This window comes from Gracilinanus agilis, chromosome 3 (genome assembly GCF_016433145.1).
Source record: "Gracilinanus agilis isolate LMUSP501 chromosome 3, AgileGrace, whole genome shotgun sequence".
NCBI lineage: Eukaryota > Metazoa > Chordata > Mammalia > Didelphimorphia > Didelphidae > Gracilinanus > Gracilinanus agilis.
In genome coordinates this window covers 245489788-245513941 of record NC_058132.1, presented here as the reverse complement: position 1 = coordinate 245513941, position 24154 = coordinate 245489788, and the positions used below count along the sequence as shown (strand labels likewise).

Sequence of the window (24154 nt, the reverse complement as noted above, 5' to 3'; positions counted from 1 at the left end):
CCGCCGCAGAAGAGGCCGCAGCGGCCGCGGCCGCTGCCGCTGCTGCAGCCGAAGCCGCGCTGTTGAGCCCGGCGGCCGCCGCCGGAGACTGGTAAAGGCCTGGGTGGCGGAAGCTGCAGAGCAGCTCGGGCCGTGAATAAGGGTGAGAGAGCGCGCGGAAGGTGTCCAGCGGGCGGATGGAAGTGGCGAAAGGTGACGAGGCCGCTGCCGCAGCTCCTGAGGCCGCGGCTGCAGCCGCGGCGGCCGTGACACCCACGTGGGGGTAGTAGTGGAGTGGCACGTGCGAATGAAAGGGATAGGGCAGGCTTCCGGTGGCAGCCGCGTGCGTCATCATATAAGTGTAGAAACTGGGGTCGGCCGGGTGGGGCCACGACATGGCCAGGCGCTGTCTCTTGTCCTTCATCCTTCGGTTCTGGAACCACACCTTGGGAGGGAGGGGCAGAGGGGAAAGGAGGTATAGATGGAGGGAAAGACGAGAAGTACACCCAAGTTAGAGACCTAGGCCACTATTGGCATCTAATATAGGGGCCCTCGCTCCCCCTCCCACTCCACTCCATAAACCCATGCATAGTTTCACACAATCCTCACTCAGGTCTCATCGTATACACCCCCTTGCTGCGTGTACCATTGGCATCAGTCATAAGCATATCGTCCTCGGGAAGTCGATCTCCATCCTCCTTTTGCTCTCCATAAACACACCTGCCCGCCTGTCCTCATATCGCCCCTGTCCCTAGCCTAGCCTTTCGTCCTAGTCCTAGTCACAGCTGGAGGCAGTTCAACCAGCTGCCGGCAGATGTACACACCTCCCTCCCCTACACACACACACACACACACACACACACACACACACACACACACACTTACTTTTCCATCCCCACCCCCACGTTTGCATTGACGCACGCTCACCCACCCAGGTGCCGGGTCTCAGGTTGTCCTGCCCAATTGCTTGTTTATTTGTATGTGCTTTTCTGACCTGCATCCTTAAGTGTACTCTATAGAAGTCCTTTCCCACCCCACACCCACAACTCTTCATTACCCAAGTGCACAACCAGGAGGTACCTCCTCACAATTGAAGGATTTACGAATGGATTCTGGGCTGACTAGGATTCTCGGAGAAGCAGCCATAGCAGCTTTTTGGCACAACGTTTAAGGCATATATACTTTGATACCGCTTTGTCCACCTTCAGGCATAGTCATTTAATACAAAGAAAGCAATTTTGTTGAGATTTGTCCTATTTTCATTGAATTGTCGAATTACTGCCCCTTAAAGACAAACATCTTTCCTTTGCCTGCCGATCTACTACTGTTCACAATAACCTACATAATTCGCCGTCGCCTCCATTAAAGAATAATCCAGGTCAAAATTAGAGAGAGAAACTTCCTCTCTCAAGACAATACTTCCTGTCAGTGTGCTTACGGGGCTTCTCCTTTTTTTCTGGTTTGTCTCAGATACCTAAAATCACCCTGGGACCCAAACGTTTCACCTAATTCGAAAAACAAACAAACGATCTATCCCCTCTAATGGAGACACACCTCACTAAAGAAATTTAAATAGCGAAAACAATTGTTCTCCTCAAAGGTTTTATGTAGCCGGTACCAGGCAAAAAAGAAAGTGACAGAAAGGAACAAGGTCGGAATCGACTTTGACTTAGCAATCCATTTTTAAACGGAATTAATTTTCTTTTTAGCACTTTAAGGAGTGCTACGGAAAATACGCCTTCCGCATCAAGGACAAATGAAAAGTTTCAGTTTAGAGCGATCATTAAGGAAACAAAGAACACGATTTTCACTAGACAAAGGTAGGGAGGCTGGGGGAAGACAATTCCTAGTTTGTTGTTATCGTTCAATAAATCTGTGGCTGTTCTTTTTTCCTATTATTGTCCTAACCAAAATCAGTGCCCTTTGAGGATGGGAGGTGAGGAGGAAAATACCCCTACCCGGCTTACCTTTTAGATTATACAAACAGTGCAGGAATAAGGAAGGATCGGGAACAGTTCCCAGCATTTTCTGGCTTCCACCCCAAACTGCCACCCAGAGCCCGATAGAAAGGTCAAGCGATACCCAGCAATGTCTTTCTGGTAGTTGAGATAGCAATACCTTGATGGTGGTTTCCGGCAGGTTGAGCGCAGCGGCCAATTCGCACCTTCTGGGCCGAGAGACATAGTTCTCGCGGTAAAACTCCTTCTCCAGCCGGGCGATCTGCTCCCTGGTGAAGGCGGTGCGGTAGCGTCTCACCTGATCGGCCCCGGAGCCCGAACTACCAAGGGCATTACTGCTGTGCAGGTTGGTTAAGCCAGGACCTGAGGAAGAAGGGGTGGTAGTAGCAGCTGAGCTGCTCTCCGAATATCCTAGGAAACAAACCAACAAATACGCATGAAATATAGATTTGGGCTTGGAACCTCTATCTACAGTAAGTAGGTTGTGAGTGGATTAAATAAAGATGCCTAAGAAGGGGGGACCACTAAGTCTCTGAATTGCCGTAATTGATAGTAGCTGTCATTGTTACAAATTGCTACTGTTAATAGAATCAATAAAGTTTTGGGATCCCTTCATAAGCAAATAATTCTAAGTAAATTAGGTAGTTTTTAATAATTATAGAATTGTTACGCTGGGACAAATTAAACCAAAGAAGAGCAGACACAGTTTCGGATACCAGAGAACTCAACTGGAACCATCTCTCTCTAACTTGAATCAGCTTCTCGAGTTCATCTTTGTTGTTTCTTAATTATTTTTAAGACTAACTGAGTAACAGTAACTAGAGCCAAAGATATTATAGGACAAAAATCCACCTTGCTTTTTATTCCTCTTTCAGATACATCCAACATTGTCAGTACTATCTTAAGAACCCAACTGATTCTCTTACCTGTCTCTCTCCGCATAACCAAAAAGGAATAAATCTACATAAACATGTTATCATACATACATACATACACTCCCAGTCTCATAAAAATGACATGCTAGGATTGAGGCCAGTTTAATGGCCAGTGTGTTAAAAACGAAGCTAAATAATGTCCATTTTCCACGAGTGAAAATTTAGCAATAACCATTTTGAGGTGAACTCTAAGCTTTTAAAATCCCCTCCCCATATTTATTGCGAGTCTGACTCAGTTGTTCGGTGTAAGCTTATAGGAGAGTAAAACATACACTTTTGATCCAGGTAGTCACGGACTCTTTGCTCCTTTGATGGATTTGGGTGTGCGTTTGTTTTTGTTGTGATTCTGTATTGTATATACTCATACAATAAGTATATTTACGTGTATACATACATATACATAGATGCACACACAAATATACAGAGACGTATTATGAATGGCTCCGGTCCCTCATACATGCAAGCACTTTAGTAGATAAACACACCCAAGAGTGTATCATTCCTGGACTCACAAGCCAGGGATAACAGCGTTCTTACAGCTCGGACAGTGTTGATAACTGAGCAGGTAAAAGTACCTTTATTGGCTAGCTGGTTAACCTCCGGGATAACCCGTAAGATCGGAGAGAAGGAAAGAGAAAGAAACACTAAGCCAAGGAGCGGGCGGGGGAAAGGCAGACCGAAGTCCGGGTTACCTTTGTTATTGTTTTCCTTCAACTGAGAGGCACTGAGGCTGGCTGGAGAGCGGAGAGCGGAGCAGCCCACCTCCACATCACTGTTCATATCTGCCTCTGGAGCAACTTCGGAATAATGGCCCGTTTTCTTCCTACTCTCTGCCGGAGGGATTTCCGAGGAGACGGTGCTTTCGCTGGTCGGGTGTTGCAGGTTGAATAAAGTGTCTATTTCGAATTTCCCTTTGGCAGGGATGTCCCCTATAGCGCTATGCAGGGAGGCGGAAGTCAGTCTCGGGCTGAGGCGACCACCGTGCTGCGAATTTTCGAGGGCCTCCAGCACCGCATTTCCAGCTGAGTCGGACAAATTCGAAAACCTTTTGCCAGCTGTAGGGCTGTGCAGCCCTCTTTCCATCAGAATCATCTCTTTTCTTATTCTTTCCATCATCTCAGCTTTATAAAAAATGTCAAAGTTGCAAGGCTGGTCCTTTCCCTAATGATGAGCTGCAGCAGGGGCTAATTCACATTCAGCCCCAGCGAGCGGCTCTAAATATTATTATCTCTTTTTGAGGGAGGCGTAAAAATTGTGGGATGCCAAAGCGAGGGAATGACTGGTCAAAATGACCCATACATCCCTTCTAGTCCGAAATGTCATTCATCAAAAAGTAGCGCTCGTCATTAAGGTAGGAATGACGCTGTTCGAATAATCATTTATTGTAACAGGTTTATAAGCAAATAAATACGAGCTCTTGTCAGTGGGTAATGAAGGCGGCTTCGGAGCAGACAAATATATCCAGGTGGAAAGAAAGGAAAGAGGAGAAGTGAAGAGTACAGCTCTTGTCCTTTGCTTGATCAGATCTTGCTTCAATTGCTCTGGGGTTTGGCCTCTGGGGGTAAAATTGACAGTCTGATTAATAAAATGAGCAGCGCCACATTTCCCCCTTCATTTAGGGACATCATTATGCTCTGATTTTTGTTTTGTTGCCTTTTAGGTCCTAATGATGCAGCTTCTTCCTCATTTTTTCTAGGACAGAGCCACATGTTAAATAATAGATAATGCTTTTATTTTTGCAGGGCAGATTGTCTGTCTAGGATTAAAAAAAAAAGAACATTTACAAGCAGGAGTGGGGGTGGGGATGGAGGGAAGGTTGCAAGAGAGGTTGCATAAGGAGAGGATAATTTTCTTTAGATCTGGCTCTCTGATTGTAAAAGTCAAATATATTATTGTTATTGTTTCTTTAGCAGAAAGAACTCTTTGCTCTTTCATGCTCATCCACTTCCCCACCTCATTCAGACTACCCTCCCCAGGAAAATCTTCCTCGGTGGAGAGAGTTTTCAGAAAACTCTCCCAGTGCACTAAAAGAGTGCATCTGCGCTTGTATCCAAATGGAAATAATTACGAAGACTCTTACTTTCTAATACATTTTGGTTATTGAATTCTGAACTCTGGGTCTAGGGTTTTTACTTTTATAATCCTGCTGATTGATGGTCCTCTCACCTACGATTTGTCCTCTGGGGAAAATGCACTCTGCTATATGATTTGATAGCAAGACTCGACAAATAACTTTAAACATTTGTGATTTAAGGTACCCTATGAGGCAACCTTTTGCATTTCCACTTTCTTCACTTTTTTTTTTCACGAATCGAATAATTTTCGAAACAATAGCCGACTTTTTGGTTCGAAAGCAGAGAAACCAGAACATATTTCCTCTCCTTACCATCCTCTTCCTCTTTTCCTTTTCCCAGGTCCCTTCCCCCTCCCTCTTACTACCTTCCTCCTCCTTTATCTCCTCCTCCTTCCTCCTCGCCCTCCTCCTCCTCCTCACCTTCCTCTTCCTCTTTTCCTTCTTATTCCGTTCCCGCCACGTTACCTGTAGCTATTGGGTCTTCTCGATGGTCGTCCCAGGCCGAGGGAATTAAAGAAATGTCTCTCGGTTACTCTAAGGTACCGCGGTTTCCAAGCCGAGCCTCTCTCTGTGATAACTTTGATAGTCATAATGACGCCGATGGCAACCATCTTAGGGAAGATAAATCCTCGCACTTGAACATCTCTGGAGTCGCCTTCAAGCCCACAACACAAACCATTCTCCACCCCCAACCCCTACCCCACAAACATACAAGCTCCACCGCAGAATCAACTAAAACTAAGTTTCCGGGGCTCCCTCGTGTGCTGGCTCAAGGAGAAAATAATGGCAACATTCCACCACCTTCTCTGGGATGAAAGATGCTCTGGATGGCGACTGGTCAAGTGAAAGCTAATCTCTTGATTCTCAGATGTCCCATGTCCTATCCTCCCCAACCCATATTCAATCATAAATAATCTAGAATCTTTCTCCAGAACGTTCAAATCGTTGAGCCAAATAAAAGGGTGGTTTGTTTATCTTAGTCACATCCTTCTTTTTAGCTCGGTCAAGTTAGGGATATTTGGGAAATTGAGGAGACCATGTGTACATGTTAACTTTTCAATAATAGAAAATAATACCAAAGTGTCCATACCAAAGTGTTCTGCCTGAACTTTTCCTGTTAGGACTTACTAAAAAAAAAAAAAAAATCATAGGCCTTATTTAGAAAATCCAGTTGTTGTTTTAAAAAGGAATAGCCAGAATTTTGTCAAGGGTAGAGAATTTAAGGACATGGGAGAGAACATATAAAATAGGAACCACAGAAATATAAGTGGAGTAGAGGGAAGAAATCTCTCCCTTCTCTCTCTCTCTCTCTCTCTCTCTCTCTCTCTCTCTCTCTCTCTCTCTCTCTTTTTCTCTTTCTCTCTCTACACACACACACACACACACACACACACACACACACACACAAATACACACCCTTCTGCTATCTTCCACTTCTACCATACACACTCCTTATTCATCCATAAGTTACCCCACCAATGGCAACTTTCCTTTCTTCCCTCCCACCCTCACTCCCGATTCAGGCCTGAACCACTGTTATGGTCTTGCTCTGCTGAAAACCCAGGTTCCTCTTTGCAAATTAATACCTAAGCTCAAAGATTATTCCTGGTTTCCCCAATTGCTCCCATGCTTGCAATCCCCCTTCCTCCCACGTACATAGATATCCCCACTCTTTCCTGAAGTCTTCAAGGTCTTGACCAGAGCTAAGACCCTGAATCTGTTGAAATATGTAAGCTGAAATGGATACCCCAAACAAATGACTGCTTCATCAATGCTTAGGTTCCCTCTTATATAGACCCTGAGAAAGGTCTCTCTGCTACATAGGAAAACTTTCTCCGTTTTTGCTAAGGGCGGGAGCTGAAAATAATGACGGGTTATATGGTGCCCCAAATCCTTGAACCAAACACGCAGTCCAAAGACCATTTGGTCCAGGTTGCGAAGTGAACAACCAATTATGGTAAGAGAAGCGGAAGTCTGCGGGCAGCTTTATTGCTGTCGTTTGGCGCCCCCATCTGTTTTCTTAAATGCTTTGACTGCTCTGAGGAACTTTTCATTTTTCAAACTACAGCCAGAGAACCAGTCTCCCCCAAAGCCCCTGGTACGGTGCGGAATCTAAGGCCTCGCAGCCTAGGAGCCCTGGAATATAAGGAGTCAGTCACCACGCAAGGAGAGATTACCTTTTCCTGAGGAACTGCAGAAAAACTGCGGCCAAGCCCAATGTCTTGTAGAAAGGAAAAACAGAACTCCTTTCGTGAGGGCCGCCTATGCGAGACCTTTATTGGTGGTTTAGGAACTATTTTGCACCTTTTAAAGAATGCTAATATTTCGTTCTATGGGGGCATTTATTGAGAGAAATACGTTCAAGCTCATGTTAGGGAAATTACTCACCATAAAATACATCAATCGTATTGCACTAAACTTTGTTTTGGAACTTCAAATGGTACACGGAATGTGCCTACTAATCCATCCTCACCTTTAATGTCAGTTGGGATTTTAAGAAATTACATGATCCTATTCTGTCTCTTTACCATGTAGGTTTTGTTGTTTCGAATGCATTTTTGTTCAATGTACCCCAGTCTGGGGGTGGGGGTGGGGGGGGAGAATACCATTTGTGTTTAAAGAATTATAAATAGTCCATTTGAAAGGCATTAGGTTGGTTAGTTATACTCAAACTCTCCATCTTAACTCTTTACAATTTTAGAGTCAACATGATTGTTCTTTAAATCTATACAACCATTCAGAATGCATATTTTCCCGCTCAGGCCTTTTTTCCTTGAAATTTATAGGGGGACAAAAATCTCTAAAGAAATATTTCAATAACATTTTTAACGTATCTGAAAAACTTCATCCAATATATTGAAAGACACTTTTTACCCAAGATACAAGACTTTAAAGAGACAGCTTTTAACTCAGTCGAAAATTGTGAGGAATCCAGACTAAATATTTGTTTCTTAGTCAGCTACGAATCCTCCAAGGTGAAATGGCAAGTCATTACTGTGATTGCAGGTAATAAAACGCCCAGCTAGAAGATGCACTGAAAAAGAGAAAATTTCCATAGACGTGGGGGGCTTCTTTAAGTACTAGAGGATCTTAGGTTGGACTTGACTGCTTCATTGTTTCCCCAAGGGCATTAGGGAACCTGTCGGTGTACAATCCATTAACTTTAATTATTCTTTACAGAGCCGAAGGGGGAAGAAGCACTCACCAGGCTGAGGATGTAGACTAATGCATCTTAGCCTTCCATACTTTACCCTGCACTCTGAGGCTGCACCGAGAGTCAGTGTTGCATTTTATTTACTTAGTCTGCTCAAGGAATTGTCGATGGTCTTGAAAGAAAGAAAGGAATTCTACAACAATAACTTATAATAGGTAGTATTTATGTGGCGTTTTGAGTTTTGCACAAACGTCAACTCTTTGGATAGATGGAAAGTTTGTCGCTTTACTTTTTAAAAGCATAGTTCGATATGGTTTCTATTTAAGTTCTCTCTACTTTCTCCCTCTCTTTAGCATAAAGAAGACGACGGAGGTCTGAGAAGTGGTAGGAGCCTGGGAAGGACTTTCTATTCAGATACTGGAATCTAAAGAGTCCATTTCTCCTAAAGGCAGCACCTTGGTTCAAAACCCAGGCATTAGCTTTTCTGGGCACAAGAGGAAAACTTGTAGAGCCATCTAGTGATGGAACCTCAGTACTGCATCAAGAATTATAATCTCAGGAAACGCTGAATGAAGCAATTTAAAGAACCAGTCTCCCCTCTGTCCGCTTATGGTTCTGCTCTTACAGCACTTTGCTATTAAATATTTCTGAAGCCTCAATTCTGCACACCACACTAACATTAAAGTTTCACCACAAACAACTCAGATCTGTGAGAACCTACGCTATAATATTTCGCTTGCGTTCTTATATGCACACAAATATTCCCACACGTCACTTACTTTCTACTTACTAGCTGAAAGAACAGTCAGAGCGAGCCCTTGCAGGGAGCAGGAATTAAGGAAAATGGTTGTTAAAGACCAATGATTTGTTTTTTTTAAAAAATCAGAGGGCAACTATATCTTGATGGGTTTAATGACCCGCCCACATATCATTCAAGTGCATATGATCTTGTTTCCAAGAAGCCACAAGTGGCAGGAAACTGCCACTCCTTAATTAATTCATTTGCCTACATATTTTGGACCATTCTGGACCTCGTGTAGATAGTCTCTGTAGTTTAAGATAATCATCTGCATTTAATTCATCTTAGCAATTGGGTAGTTATTTAAAGGTCAAAACAGGGTGGGTGACTAGTGTGTGCTTAATGTAGTTTTTTTTTATATAGATTTTTTTTTTTATTTTAAACCCTTTAACTTCTGTGTATTGACTTATAGGTGGAAGAGTGGTAAGGGTAGGCAATGGGGGTCAAGTGACTTGCCCAGGGTCACACAGCTGGGAAGTGTCTGAGGCCGGATTTGAACCTAGGACCTCCCGTCTCTAGGCCTGGCTCTCAATCCACTGAGCTACCCAGCTGCCCCCTGCTTAATGTAGTTTTGAGATAGGACACATTAATACTGAATTAAACGGCAAAGATTCTGTCTGGGATCGCCTTACTCAACCTGACGGTTTCTTTCTTTATTCTCCCCTAACCACCTTAACTGTTTTAGACATCCAGCCTTACCTAAAAATAAAACCAGGCTTTTGCCTTAAGAGAGAAAAATTATCGAGAACTAACTATAGCATGTGTATAGAAGGACTTTGGCTGGCACAGTTCTCTTGCAATTACTTTTTTATTCGCTTGAGAAGTCAATAGAAAACCGCTGTCTCCCCTGTAGCGATAATCAACTGAAATGCTTTCAAAAGGTTTGGTTTTTGTTGTTGTTGTTGTTGTTGTTATTTTGTTTTGTTTTTAACACAACCTCAATACTGTAATGGGATTGTTATTATCATTATCTTCATCAAAGTGTTCACATACATCCTTTGCCAACAATTTGCCAGATTTAGTAGAGGATATTTTGGGGATAGTATTTCCTCTGAGCAGGAAAGTGTTTTGAGAGAGTCTATGTGAAGAAAGGGGGGGGGGCAATCTTTGATAGAACATAAGTGTGATTTTAGGAGAGAGGAATACCAAAAAAAAGTGGGGTTTATAAGTTAAGGGAGTTTGGATGGAAGATTCTTGAGGAGAAGGTAGTTTGCTGCCTTTACTAATTCCCTATGTTGATTACATTTAAAGTTTGAGTACTGAAGGTCAAAATGAATCTCCTTAATTTCTCAGTCAATGTTCTATTAAACACTACACAGAACCTCTTAAAAGGATTGTAACCAAGATTATACGACTAATTACCTCTCCAGTGATATGTGTATATATATTTCATAAATACACATATAAATGTAAAAATTAATATTATGTATTCAGAAACTCAACAGTTACTAGACTGCTCTGAGGCTGGGTTATGTTGTATTGTGTTATGTTGTTTTTTGCATGAGGTCATATATTTCACAGCAATGTTTGGATACAGATACAAGACCTATTGTTGCAGTAAGAAACTAAAAGTAGTCTAAAATCCCTGTATAGCGACACTTTGTGAGACTATTTTGACGCCCGAATTTCTTGTTCTGGCTCCCAAACGTCTATCTCAGGAAAATTACTACGTAGTCATTGTTATCACTGACAGTGTTTTTATACAGATTCTGTAAACGGTTACCGTTGTCACCATGTTCCACATGCATTCTCCGAAACGACTGAGTTATGGAAGTGATGAGACTAAACTGACATTGTGTCAGAGGAAAGCCATCAGGCACTGGCCGAGAATCGAGAATCGAACTGGCGAATCTTATTTTCCTAGAATAGAACTTAACCTTTTTTGTAGAGCAACTTAACTTTCTTGCCTGGAAAATACAATGAAAAAAAAAAGAAACTCTTCTAAATAAGAACGATTTTTAAAAACTCTTAGTTTTAGGACATAAACAGCCATTATAGTGTTTATCAGAGCAAAACTGTAGCAGAGACCCAAAAGACAAAATTTCATTTAATGATTTGATTTTCAGAACTTCGGAATTAGTTTGCCGACTAGTCCAGCAGCTGTTATAAATATAATATTTGCATATAAGTCTTTGCATTCAAAGAAACAAATCATTTTGTACACATACACACATACCCTAGAATAAGAATAGTGACTAAGAAAGAAAGGAGGAGGGGAAGAAAAAGAAAAATGTAGGTGTCATTGCTGCTAGAAAGGGGTTTCCTCTATTCTTTATGGTACTTGGGATTTCTTAGTTGCTGATTAAAATAGATGAGGTTTAAATGTCATCCATATATCCGTCTATCTCTTACCATTAATAGGTACTAGAGATTGTAAATATTGGCACCAAGTAGCCTTTCTTCAACTCATTTCCCCAAACAAGTCAATAACTTCTTTTCGAAAGCGGGCTGTCGGCATTCTCAGAACAAATCGCCAAACAAACTGCAAATCCTGTTGAATTTCAGCAAATACGCCAACCGCCTCAGGCCAGGGATTTGATAATGAACACGGCCAGGACTTCAAAAAGGTCTAAGTATCTCCCTTCTCTTTCTCACCTTCTCCTCTCATAACTTTCTCCTTTATTTGAGGCTTTTATGGTTACTGCATTATGCGAGTCAACATACAAAATAAGATCAATGTAACCAACTCCATTCTTTGAGGAAATATCTCCCTTTTTCTCGGCAACTGGAATGACAGGAATACTTTTTGGTTTTTCTTATGTCCAGTAGCAGTAGGAGTGTGCAACAAGTAGGCACCGGCCAATCAAAGGCTAGTGAAATGGGTTTGCATGGAAATGGGCTGGACTGGAGGGGTTTTATGCCAAAGGAAAGTGGAAGAAGTGGTGATATTCGGGCCACTGACCAATACCTACACTACCACCACCCAATTCCCATTGGAGCTCTTGTGTATAGAGCCTTTAAAACCCGAGCATTAGGCTGCCTATCAAACCCACTCTCCAAAGACTGATGACACTTTCGAGGAATAGCTACGCTAGACTTCCCAAACAGAAACCAATCTTCTCAACTGGCCTTTGAATCATGCCCAGAGAGCCAGTGTGTCTTGCTCAAAGCTTTCTTTCAGAGGCACAGAATTGTATACATTCATTTAGAGAAAGCTCCTTATTCCCAACCCCAAGGAAATGTGACTTTGCTTGATCCTGTGTATAGATCGATTTGCTAGAGTTTTAACCTCAGGACAGAGGGCCGTAAAGTCGGGGTTCGTTGTTCCCAACGTCTGCTGGACTTCTCTCCATTTGAAATCTTCGACTTCCTTCTCTATTTCCTACATATAGTGCATCCAATTTACAGTTGTGAAAAGAAAGTGAAACAACGTTTTCTGAGAAAGTGAAATTTCCTATTGAATTTGTGTTTGTAATGTGAAGGGATGACAAGATGCCCACAATACAGCAGCTATGACAATCCTTTGTAATAATGTGGGGAACAAGTCCTAAAGCGGTTCGTTCTCCTCCTCAAATGACTCCCAGAATGGGGGACAAATGGAAATGAGAGAATTGTCGAAGAAGGCCAACTCTACTCCTAGATTATAAATGCCGGTGAAGGAGTCCCCTTACATTATGTTGGAAGTGCATTGCTCAACATGGTGCGTCCGAGAGGACGGCGGGTATCTCTGATGCCCAACTAGGCATGCTCGATATCTGTTCAAGTGTATGGGATGGGAAAGGGGCAATTTAGCCCCACCGGGGCTGGTGCAGTTTGGCCATTCGGAATATGAAATCCAATATTCCAGTAGAGCTAGACAACATGGTGGAACACTGAACTTTTTTTTTTCCTTCCTGAATTCTTCCTTCTCACTGTCTCTGTCCTCTTTTATTCAGTTACTCGCAGTCCATGGAGCCAAGGAAATCTGAAAACACCAAAACGAAAAACTCAGGCCCCAGAGTCTTAGTCACAAAAAAGGAGCCGGGATATAATCAGCTTGGTGCTGTTGAGAAGCAAACGCCTTGGTCAAGGACTTGGGGGGAGGAGAAGTGGAGGGGGCAGGGGGCAGTATGGTTGCTTAGAGAGAAGAGGTGGAAAAGGGAGGAGGAGGTAGGATGAGGGGTGGGTCTAGACTGGTTCGGGGTGGGGGGAGGTGTTGGGAGCAGCTCTAGCTCCCCTGCACTGCTGCCCCCACGTGTCCTAGAGCAGCCAATGGTTCAACCCTCGGCAGCTACACTCTAGTCTGGAGCCGGCCCCCAGCCGCAGCCCCGGCCCCCTCCCAACCTGAACTTCGTTTTTATAAACGTCCCGCAATGAGCTAACCTGTTGGAGGGAGGGCGGGAGGGCGGGAGGCACAAGAGAGGGGAAGAGAGAAAGAGAGAGAGAGAGAGAGAGAGAGAAAGAGGGCGGGAGCCAAAGTGAGTGGGAGGGAGGGGAGGTGGAAAGCCACTCATCTCGCCATGGTGTCCAGCGCAGGGGCCAGGCCAGGGCCAGGCCGGGCCAGGCCATGAGCCGGGCTGCGAGCTGGGACATGGATGGACTGCGGGCGGACGGCGGTGCGGCCAGCGGGGGTGCCCCCTCTGCGGCCGCCACTGCGGGGCAGTGCCGCGGCTTCCTCCCTTCACCCGTGTTCGGGGCGCACTCTGGGCGGGCTGCCGCTGCTGCTGCAGCAGCGGCAGCGGCAGCGGCAGCGGCTTCGGGCTTCTCCTATCCCGGGGCTGCAGAACGCTCTGGCTCATCCTCTTCCTCCGCCTCGACAGCAGCGGCAGCGGCGGCTGCTGCAGCTCGTCCCGAGGCACCCCCTACCAAGGACTGTCCCGGCTCCACTCCGACTCCAACTCCAGCTGCAGCGCCCCCGGCCGCCCCAGCACTGGGCTACGGTTATCATTTTGGCAATGGATACTACAGCTGCCGCATGTCCCACGGCGTGGGGATTCAACAGAACGCACTCAAGTCCTCCCCCCACGCCTCTCTGGGAGGCTTCCCCGTGGAAAAATACATGGACGTCTCCAGCCTGGCCAGTACCAGTGTCCCAGCCAACGAGGTTCCCTCCCGGGCTAAGGAAGTGTCCTTTTACCAAGGCTACACCAACCCTTACCAGCATGTCCCCGGGTATATAGACATGGTCTCCACCTTTGGCTCAGGGGAACCGAGACACGAAACGTACATATCTATGGAGGGTTACCAGTCTTGGACTCTGGCGAATGGCTGGAACAGTCAGGTTTACTGTGCTAAAGACCAGTCCCAGAGCTCACATTTTTGGAAATCTTCCTTTCCAGGTACGGCCGAGAGAGAGAGAGAGAGAGAGAGAGAGAGAGAGAGAGAGAGAGAGAGAATGATTGATAGTCATATGTTCATATATAATTTTTGATTGTCACGACACCCCAACTCCTCCCACCTCTCCCTAAGTATCGACGGTTCAGGTTGATCAAGGACTTCTTTTTAAGGGACCTTAGAGTTTGGTATGGTTTGCATCAGATCCTCTGTAACTTCGTAATTTCAGGTCTGGAACCAGTCCCTACAGTGGTTCTACAGTCCAGTCGTCTTAACTCTCTCTCTCTCTCTCTCTCTCTCTCTCTCTCTCTCTCTCTCTCTCTCTCTCTCTCTCTCTCTCTCCCCCTCTCCCTCCCCCCCTCTCCTTCTGTGTTCTTCTCTGTATTCCTGTATATAATTTCGAAAGGAAAGTGTTGTGTTCTGATTGGATCCCAGTATCATTGGTTATTTTATCATCTTAGAAGACGAGGAAAAGATTTTCCTAGCACTTTTCAGGGTAATAATTGCCCCCTGGGTGGTTTCAGTGCTGCTTTGTAGCCAGAGCACATAGACACTCATCCACATATACACACCATAATACCAGGAAATCAAACACATAAGGATATTAAGATGTGCCTTTGTGTGTGTCCATATAGCTATCAGAACCTGCGCAGAAATTGTCCATATGAAAACTTCTTAAAAAGTCACCGTAAAATTGCAGGCTTGTTAAGATGCCTGTTTGAGAAACAATAACATCCATCAAATTAGCCTTCACTTTGAAGTGCAAATAATCTTTCTTTAATAACGTGTAAATAATGCGTCCGTGTAAATAATTATAAAGTGGAAACAACCCGGCATTCTTTCTCTCTGTCCCCCTACCCCAACCAGGACTCTCGCACTTACTCGCGATTTAAACGCCTGTAATAAAAGTCTAATTTTTCCACATAATGTCGTTTACAATAGGGGATGTAGCTCTAAACCAGCCTGATATGTGTGTCTACAGACGTGGAAGGAAGAAAAGAGTGCCATATACCAAACTGCAGCTGAAAGAACTGGAGAACGAATACGCCATTAACAAGTTCATTAACAAGGACAAGAGGAGAAGAATATCCGCAGCCACAAACCTGTCTGAGAGACAAGTGACCATTTGGTTTCAGAACAGAAGAGTGAAGGACAAGAAAATAGTCTCCAAACTCAAAGACAATGTCTCCTGATTCCAAGCTAAGGACAAATGTGCTTCATTCACAAGCCTTATGTTATCTTCCTCCTAGAAACTTTTGGAAAAACTTGAATATATATTTAATTCCTCCTCCCGCCCCCATTCCTTTTCTGCCAGCAGCGGTGAAATTTTGTGAATTGTTTGTCCCCTCCATCGCATTTTGGCTCTAAAACATAAGGCTGCCCAACTTGACCTTGTAGTTCTTTTTCTTCTTGGGTTGTTATCGCTCTTGTTGGTTTCTGTTTTGTTTATTATTATTTTTGATGTTCTGTTTCTCCCTCCAGGCCAGTATAAAGGACTGAACTTTTTTTTTTTTAACAGTTCCCACAATGAATTTTGGATTCACTACTTTGATTTCAGTTATTTTTGTTTTCATTTTTTATCACTTGAAGAATGGTGCCAGCACTTGTCCCTATACTTGTTTTCATAAACCATCATGGTCGAATGATTTCAAATCATTCATGACCTATCATTGGCTTATGAAATCATTAAAACTCAGTGCAAGGCCAGCAGAAACTCTGCCCAGACGAGGTAGTTTTGTATTTTGAATGTGGGTCTAAATATTGGAAACTGAAGGTGCTGTCCTTGTTTTAAAATCGCTACTTAAGAAATAAGCTTTGGAGTAATATTGACACTAAGAACATCTTTCTGATTTCAGATCTTACTGTTAATTGACAGGTTTGACCGTAGAGCTTCAATACATATAGTAGATTAATTCCATAATTTTAATTTAAAATGTGTACTTAGAGATGCCTTTATTTCTTCTGAACCAGGTACAGCGATTTAAAGGGCTGCAGTTTCAAGATTTTATATATTGCTAATATTCACTGCTGTCTTTCCTTCCAGATAGTTAAGATTGACTCAGTTGATATAGATACAGATTTGTTTAATCATTTCAATATAGAACATGCTGGATAAGCATGGAGACATGTGTATTTTTATGTAAAGTATAGTATGCCCTCATATTAACAAGTTTGTTTGAACAAACGCTTTCCCCCTCTCACAGAGGTTCAAAGCTTCTAACAAAAGGGAAAAAAAACCGGAACTCTAAGTTCCAAGAATAAACGGGTGTTTAAGGAAAGTAAAAATAGATAATGAATTTCAAACTATTGCATAATTTATATACCTGAGAAATTATTTTTTTAAGTAACAACAACTATGATATGTGATACCAATGCAATGTTTTAGACAAATTGTAATCATTTTACTATTAGGGAGAAACTTAGCAAACAAACAAACAAATAAATCTCATTACTTCCTTTTTCTGTAAATTCTTACTTTATAAAGTCAGCATCTTATTATAAAACTGTGTTGTCTTTCAAACTATGCATATTTATTTTAATGGCCTATTTCTCTGAACATGTTGATCACTAGTGTGAGGAAGAGTCACATCAGATCCTGTGTGTTTTCCTCTTTCCTCCTCACTTCTACTACCTTCCACTCCCCCCACATTTTCCCCCTTCAGTTTTAACTTTAACAATGATGTTTGAAATGCCAAATTTGCCTTGCCTTTAATTTTCTTTTTTTTTAATCAATTCAACTCAAAATATCTCCAATAAAAGTTTTCTTCTATTTCAATAATAACTATGACCTCAGCTTGTATTTTTTTTTTTTTATCAAATAGAGATTTTTACTTGGGAATAGAAATCTTCTCTGACTTAGATAATGGACCAAAAGGTGGGTATAAATATTCTAGATAGTAAATCTTTATTTAAAATATCTCTAGTTGGAAAAGACAATATTTATGTCTCCCTCAAAATAGAGGAAATTTTACTCTATTGCAAATATAGAAGGCTATTCTGCCTGCAAATGACAAATGAAGATTGAAATAATAATTAGACACTCTAGAAATGCATTCATTTGTTAGGCATTAACACAATTTTCTCTTCCAAGCAAGAACTAATTAATTACTCAGGGAAATAACCTTGGAAGAACTTGATGGCCTTTAGCTGTTAAGCACTAGGCACAAAATCAGTGGGTTTCCTTATTTGTTTTAATTACACACAATTTTAAGGTCCTTGCCCTCTCTCTTGAGGAACAGGACACTGCAAAAATGCCTACGAAAAAATAAACTACTTTCATTTTGTTCAAGATTGCTTCTCTCATTTTATTCCTTTTCAAGTGAATGGAAAGCAGACAGCTACATTATCTTTTCCCACAAACATTAGTTGGGCTCTTGAAAAAATGCAAACATATAAATATATATACATACATACATATATAAACGGTTTGGAGAAAGCACAGTCTCTGTTCTTACAAGGCTGTTGGCTTTTGAGCAAGGCTGTCCCAGGCCTAATCTTTTCAATGAGGGAGGCCATTGATTCAAGTGTTCAAAGACACTTTCTGTTAATTTTCTGCAGAGGGATGTGATTTCATCCTAACATGATCTTGTTTTCTCGTGTCTACACCCCAATTTGTTCTTCATCCTTAAACAAAAATATTCACAGCATATGTTCCAAGAAAAAAAAAAAGGTATATCTCTTTTTTTTTGTACTTCCCAGGGTTTTCTGGCCTTGCTTTATGTTTCAGTTTCACCTCTGCTCAAGATCTCTAGTTTACATTTCAGTTTACTCTAGCAGGACACTGAACTGCAGGCTTGTCTGAAATTAAAACTGCATTCAAAACCCTTACAATGGAATTTGAATTGACGGCTAAATCAATAACAGATGAAGTGTTTGCTATTTATATGCAGGTTCTCTTATATCCTGAATTACAGTGAGAGGAGGGAAAGAGAAATTGAGTTAGTAAAGTAAAGGAAGGAAAGACCCAGCCATTGAGAAAAGAGGAGGAAGAGACAGACAGACAGACAGACAGACAGACACACACACACACACACACATGGGGGGGGGGGAGAAGAGAGAGATTATTTTGCATACATATGGACCTAACTAGAATGTGTAAAATGTGCCCATGGCTTTTACACAGGCATCCCTCTTCTGGAAGTATTCTTTTGCAAGTCTGCAGCTTGAAATGTTAGAGGATAGTACCTAATTCAATGGGGAAGTCTAAAAGCTATAACAACTAAATGAAAAAGACAGTGGACTGTGTTGTTTTATGTGTGAGGCAGAATTTCAATTAAATGTGCTTCCGTAAGGGATTCACAGGGACCCTGCAAGTCCAGTCTCCTGGCTGCTAGTCGGTTATCTATCTCCTTACAAACTTCGGGTTCCTTCAGCCTGAGCGGAGTCTTCCTTCTTTGCTCCTGCACCTCCCCCACCCTCCGGAGCCCTTTCCACAGGGCAGCAGTCAGTCAAAGTTCCAGGTCGGAGTTGTGTCTCCGAGGGTGAGACAGCTGTGTTGCCCTTTACCATTGATCTTGACCCGCGCATTGCTAAACCTCTCAAAGCTCTGAGCGCTGGGATAGAGCTATTCTGCCACCTCCTGGACAATAGGAGGCATTTATTAGAAAGGAGACAGTTCAGCAACCCGATTCTCTCTCCAAAGTTTCACTGCAGTCTAGTTCAGTCTTATCCCTACTCCCTCGACCCTCCGCCCACTCGCGGAACCTAAGCATTCTTCCCCTCCCCAGGAAGCACGAAACTTTATTTTCTACCTGAAAATATTATTTTAAAAATAAACTAGGACAGAAAATAAGCCGGGAGGAGTAAGGGAGCAGGGGAGTAAGGGAAAAGGGGATATTTGAGAACCTAATAAAGAAGTTTACGAAACTGTGAAGTCAGGCTGTCTTTATTTTATCTGAAAACTTGCTTTTAATTTCATTTACTTGCACCGAGACTTTTTAAACACTGTCTTTTCAAGAGCTAACTATCATAATGCACCAACCCCCCCCCCCAACACATATTTCTTAGAGTTATAATCAAATTCCTCCAATTTTAAGTTTAGTCAGAGCAGGCCTTGCCACTTTGTAGAAGCATACACCTAACCCACAGTTCAGCTTGGCAGCTGAGCCCTGGCCTGCTCCTTTTGAGGGCATGGGCCCAAGGCTTCTGCAGAAATCCTGCCTAACCTTTCCACCTGGGCCCCTCAGTCCCTATTATCAAGCTATGGCTAAACCACCAGAGGTCTTCCAGCCATCCTCTATCAAGATGCAATGGAACTAAGGCTTCTGCTTTGGCAACCTCCGAGATGAAGTAAATCAACACGAGGCATGAAAAACAGATTCCCTTCCTTCCTTTGGAGATCCAACTTCTGAGGATCTTAAAGAATACCTGGACGTTTTAGGTCAGGCCTTAGTCAGGTCTGAGGAAACCAATGAGTTCCCAAGAGCTGCCCAATTGGTTGACATAAACAATAAACGAGCTAACGATGGTCAACCTTCCCCTCCAGCGACTCCTGTGTGGTCTTTGCCTTTCATCTGGAGCTTTTAACATTCAGACTTGGTTCCTGAAGAAGTTGTGTCTGCAGAGGAGGTTCAGGAGATAGCCGCTGGAACTATGAAACTTCGAGCTGGCTTCTGAGCTGGATCCTGGAAATTGAAAAAGGAGATGGGGTGGGGGCCACTTTATGACAAGGAGATTCCCTTCCTGTCAGGGTCGGATCCACCTCTAATCCCTTCTTAACCTAATCCCACACAGGGACAAACGTGAGGCACTCTGGAGTAACTAGCCTCTGCTGGCACATTGGCCCAACTGGAAGCATCACCAAACCTGTCTTCTGTTTACAAACGGATACACAACCCCACTCCCCCCTAGATCTGCCCTTTGGCTTTACAGATCTAGCTCCATCTCATGCAAACCCAGCCGCCTTGAATCATTAGAGGAGGAGAGTAACGTCTGGAAAATGCTCATATTCCTCACCTCACTGCCTTTCTTCCCAAGGATGCCGCGGGGCTCCGTTTTGTTTGGACTGATTCTTTTTACCCTCCAGCCACATTCACTGAAAGGCGGCCAGGATCCTCATTCTGATCACCTTGCTTCTTCGGGTCATCCCAAGCAAGCTACAGTCTGTTAGCTCATTCTGCATTCCTGCCCAGGGTTTTCCACTCCTGGACAGTTTGCCGTGGATGGCCATCTCCAGTCTCTCTAATTTCTGGGGCTCTCTGAATCTCACTCATGCCAACCGTACATGCCAGATGACCCTTCCCTGAAGGTTCTAGCTTCATGAGATCTTCGATTGCAAGTCAAAGGCAACCCAACGCCATAGTTTCCTCAACTCTTCAATTCAGTTCCAGCCCTGCCAAAGTGAGAGGAAGACCCAGAGCAGAAGGTGGAAATGAAGCCGTTTGGAGCATTTATCGGATCCATCAGTCACTTGGGGAAACTACCCAGGTTCTTTCCTCTCGAGTTTTTATTTCCCCTCGATCTTTGGAGAACTTGGTTCTCTGGTTCTGTTTTTAAACCTGATCTACTTGAGAGTCATTTCTCCCCTCTGAAATCCAGAGAAAACTCCGGGTTTGTGAGCTATCACGGATGAGGATTTCCTTCCAAGGCTGGGGCAACAGAGATTTCTAGTCAGAGTAGGCAAGCTTCAGATACTCCCAATCTCCCAATTTGGAAAAGAAAGCCCCACACGGACCAAAGTAAACTCACATTTCTAATGTTACAAAGCATCATTAACTGTATACTGTAAACTTTGGCCAGACTAATGACCCTGGGTAGAGGAAGATGGTTTGAGCCTTTAAATTAATTAACTTTATGCTGCCTGGCATTAGATAATGAAAGGGAAAATGGACCAAATCGATCTTTTCCAGAATCTCCCTGAAAGTGTGCAGATGTGACTTTTTAAAAGGGATGTGATCAGTTCAGTCCAGCACACTTTAATGCCACTAATAATCATTTTTAAAATCACTTGAATGCCCTTGCCCTTATGGTGTGTGGATCAGGGCTCAGTGACACTCTTTACAGAGCAGGCGAGGAAACAGTATGGGAAAGCAATGAAAAGAAATCCAGGCTCCAAGTAACTATACTGGGATGAAGAGAAAATAACGCCAATCAGAGGGCCCAATGAAAGTGCCTCATGGAAAGTTGGGCAAATGGTTGGGCTCGCTTTTTTACCCCCCAATCTTGGGGTCTCGAGACCCAGAAGAGACTCCCAGAACCCTCCCTTTCCACATCTGAAAACCTCGTGTCTTTCTTTCCTGCCACAGAGTATTAGAAATTTCTAATATTCCAAGTGTTATCATAATACTTTAAAAAAAAAAATAGGGTCAGGGGGATGTAGGCGGTGCTGAAATGACCGGCTTTGAAGAACCTGTAACGCAAAGTTTCGTCCAATCGTTTGAGCCTGTCCTCTTATTCCCTGTTGTAACTAAATACTGCTGTAAGACCAGCTGAAGTCCTTTGTTGGAGATGTGCGATCGCAGTCTCTACAGATCCGGGTATGTGGGGTCTCTTCTGAATTTGCAATCTCCGGACTCCTTCTATTTTTCCAACCTGAGAGCGAATGGCAGCCAGTTGGCGGCTCTGCCCCCCATCTCCTACCCCCGAGGCTCTCTGCCCTGGTCGGCTCCCAGCTCTTGCGCTGCTCAGCCTCCAGGCCACGCTGCCTTCGGCGGCTATACCCAGCCTTACCTCCCAGGCTCAGTGCCCCTCAACCTCCACCCCTCGGGCAGCAAGGAAGGCCCAGAAGAACAAGGCAAATACTATGGTTCCGATTCTGGCTCGAGGCCCGAGGAGCGCAGCCGTCCCAGGCCGGCTTTCACCAATGATCCTAGCCTGGTTCCGGGCGTTGGCCTCAAGCCGGCCAAGTACGACTACTCAGGCTTGGCGCGGAGCGTGCACGGGTCAGCGGCTCTTTTGGAAGGGAACTCCTGTGCCGCAAGCTTCAAGGACGACGCCAAGGGCTCGCTCAACTTGAACGTGACAGTGCAGGCGGCCAGCGCAGCCTCCTGCCTCCGACCTTCGCTACCCGACGGTAAATTGCCTTGGATCCGCTCCCCATTTTCCTTTCTTAACCTTCTAATAGCCCAGGCTCCCCAAATTGTCCTTGCGCCTTGGGGTCCAGGTCACAGGCTGGGTTGCGGAGGGAGGGATGAGTGGTGAATGTATGATTACAGTGTAAGGGAATGGAGAGGGGGACCTGAATGAGGATCAAGTAGAACTGGGATCAGGTTGGGTACAGTGTGGGCTGCGGGTGGGGAACAGGGTTCCTCAGGTGATAACCAGTGGCCTCCGGGGCTGTGCGGGGTGGGGACTGTGTTGCAGGATTGCCCTGGGGGGCGGCCCAGGGGAGAGCCCGCAAGAAACGGAAGCCCTACACTAAGCAGCAGATCGCAGAACTAGAAAACGAATTCCTTCTCAACGAGTTCATCAATCGTCAGAAACGGAAGGAGTTGTCCAATAGACTGAACCTGAGCGATCAACAGGTCAAAATCTGGTTCCAGAACCGGCGGATGAAGAAGAAAAGAGTGGTGCTAAGAGAACAGGCACTCACTCTCTACTAGCTAGCTCTAGTCGCCTCGCTCTCAAGGACTTGGCCCGGGTTGGTGACATTTCACCTCAGTCTCGCTGGGGATGGGAATGGGAAGAAAAGGAGAATAGAATTTTTTGTTTCACCCCTTTCTCTCGCCCTCTCCTCGAATGATTGTAAAGGATTCGCTTCATGCTCAATTCTCTACTACTAGGAGTTGGATGGGTCTTGGCCTGGTCTAAGCTTGGCCTTTCCCTTCTTTGCCTTAACCCCAAATGGCTGTGCTGTAGGGCTGCTCGAGGCAGAGCATGGAAAGGGAGAAACTGGTCCACCTTCGATCGGAGGCTGGCACAGAAATGAGAGAACTGTGATCTAGAGAAACCACGGGCTTGGGAATTTCTACCCGGAATCTGCCTTTGAGTTCCCTTGTTCTTATGCAGCCTCCCTCCCTCCCCTTTTCCCACCTGGCAGCAGATGGAATCATAGTAGAACATTTGAAAACCAACGAAGAAAGCCTTTCTCCTCAGGAGAAAGAGCTCCTTGTAAGATCCTAGTCCTCCCGAGAGCCCGAGACCCCGAGACCCCTGCTGGGGGAAAAAGAGGAGAGTGAGCGAAACATATGAATTATTAGCAGATTCGGCCGGCTCTCGAAACTCCAGTCTCTGTTCCCAGCTACCTCCGATCCAACTCAGCCCAGTTAGTGAGACAAAAGCTTCCCTGGTCTTCTAGGGGCAGCAGGACAGAGGCGGGTCTGAGAGGAGGGGAGGAGGGATCAGGAAGGAGAGCCAAGGGCGGGGTGTGTTGGGGTGGGTGGGAAGAAGCAAACAAAACACCTGAAAGATTTAAGGAATCTCCTGGTTCTTTTTGTGTTCCTTTTGGGTTTATGTTTGTGTATGTAGGTGCCCTTGCTTGTGGGTAAGAAGTAGGAAAGCCCGTAGGCTATTAGCTCTCTTCTTCTAGAGAGGGGCCTGGGGCTGTGAAAATTAGTTTCAATCTCCAGTCCCTTCAGGCTAGAGAGCTACTCCCCGGCTTTGTCCCGAACTTCAAGAGATCCAGGCCCACAAGTCGAGCAAAGTCGTCTAGCCTCTTGGCGAGCTCCCTTCTGGGGCATTGCTCCTTTGTTCCATTCCTAGGGAGGCAGAATATTTACCTTAACTGTAAATATGGTTTTCCATTCGAAGTAGGGAAAGGTGTAACCTTTTTAAAGTCACTATAATGGGCTATTATAAGGATAGGGAGAAATTGATCTCTCCAATCTGGGAGATGGAAACTAGGCCACTGAGGCGTCTAGCTGGACCCGAAGTAAGAACGCAGTTACCCACCCACCTATCCTCTCCCGGTTAGAGTACTCTTATGATAGACCCCGTGAAAGATAGTTGTCCCATGCCCAGGTTAACTCCCCCTTCCACTATTCCACTCTCCTCAAACCAATAGTACAGCCCACCCTAGGGCCCTAAGCCTTTCTCTCTCTTTCTGGTCTCTTCCTCTTTAGGGAA

General features: G+C 44.3%; 3 protein-coding genes across 3 annotated transcripts in view; 2 read left to right on the top strand and 1 right to left on the bottom strand.

Moving 5' to 3' along the window:
* EVX2 (even-skipped homeobox 2) overlaps positions 1–3988 on the bottom strand; it is an 8696-nt gene extending 4708 nt beyond the window's left edge. The window contains exons 1-3 of the mRNA XM_044669082.1: positions 3565–3988; positions 2098–2348; positions 5–424 (exon numbers count right to left, since the gene is read on the bottom strand). Of these exons, the coding sequence (XP_044525017.1) occupies positions 5–424; positions 2098–2348; positions 3565–3988 (1095 nt within the window). The remainder of the gene's footprint in view (positions 1–4; positions 425–2097; positions 2349–3564) is intronic.
* Positions 3989–13385: 9397 nt separating this feature from the next.
* On the top strand, positions 13386–15345 carry HOXD13 (homeobox D13). Its single transcript, XM_044666487.1, has 2 exons — positions 13386–14157; positions 15095–15345. The coding sequence occupies exons 1-2, from the start codon at positions 13386–13388 to the stop codon at positions 15343–15345; spliced, it is 1023 nt and encodes a 340-aa protein (XP_044522422.1).
* A 6253-nt stretch (positions 15346–21598) lies between these two features.
* On the top strand, positions 21599–22692 carry HOXD12 (homeobox D12). The gene is made up of 2 exons (XM_044666486.1): positions 21599–22163; positions 22454–22692. The coding sequence occupies exons 1-2, from the start codon at positions 21599–21601 to the stop codon at positions 22690–22692; spliced, it is 804 nt and encodes a 267-aa protein (XP_044522421.1).
* Positions 22693–24154: the final 1462 nt, after the last annotated feature.

Bases quoted from the DNA above. Each gene is read 5' to 3' on its own strand.
- HOXD12 (XM_044666486.1), top strand. From the start codon at position 21,599: ATGTGCGATCGCAGTCTCTACAGATCCGGGTATGTGGGGTCTCTTCTG. The intron at 22,164-22,453 runs GTAAATTGCCTT...ACTGTGTTGCAG, and splicing joins CCGACCTTCGCTACCCGACG to GATTGCCCTGGGGGGCGGCC.
- HOXD13 (XM_044666487.1), top strand. From the start codon at position 13,386: ATGAGCCGGGCTGCGAGCTGGGACATGGATGGACTGCGGGCGGACGGC. The intron at 14,158-15,094 runs GTACGGCCGAGA...CGTTTACAATAG, and splicing joins TTGGAAATCTTCCTTTCCAG to GGGATGTAGCTCTAAACCAG.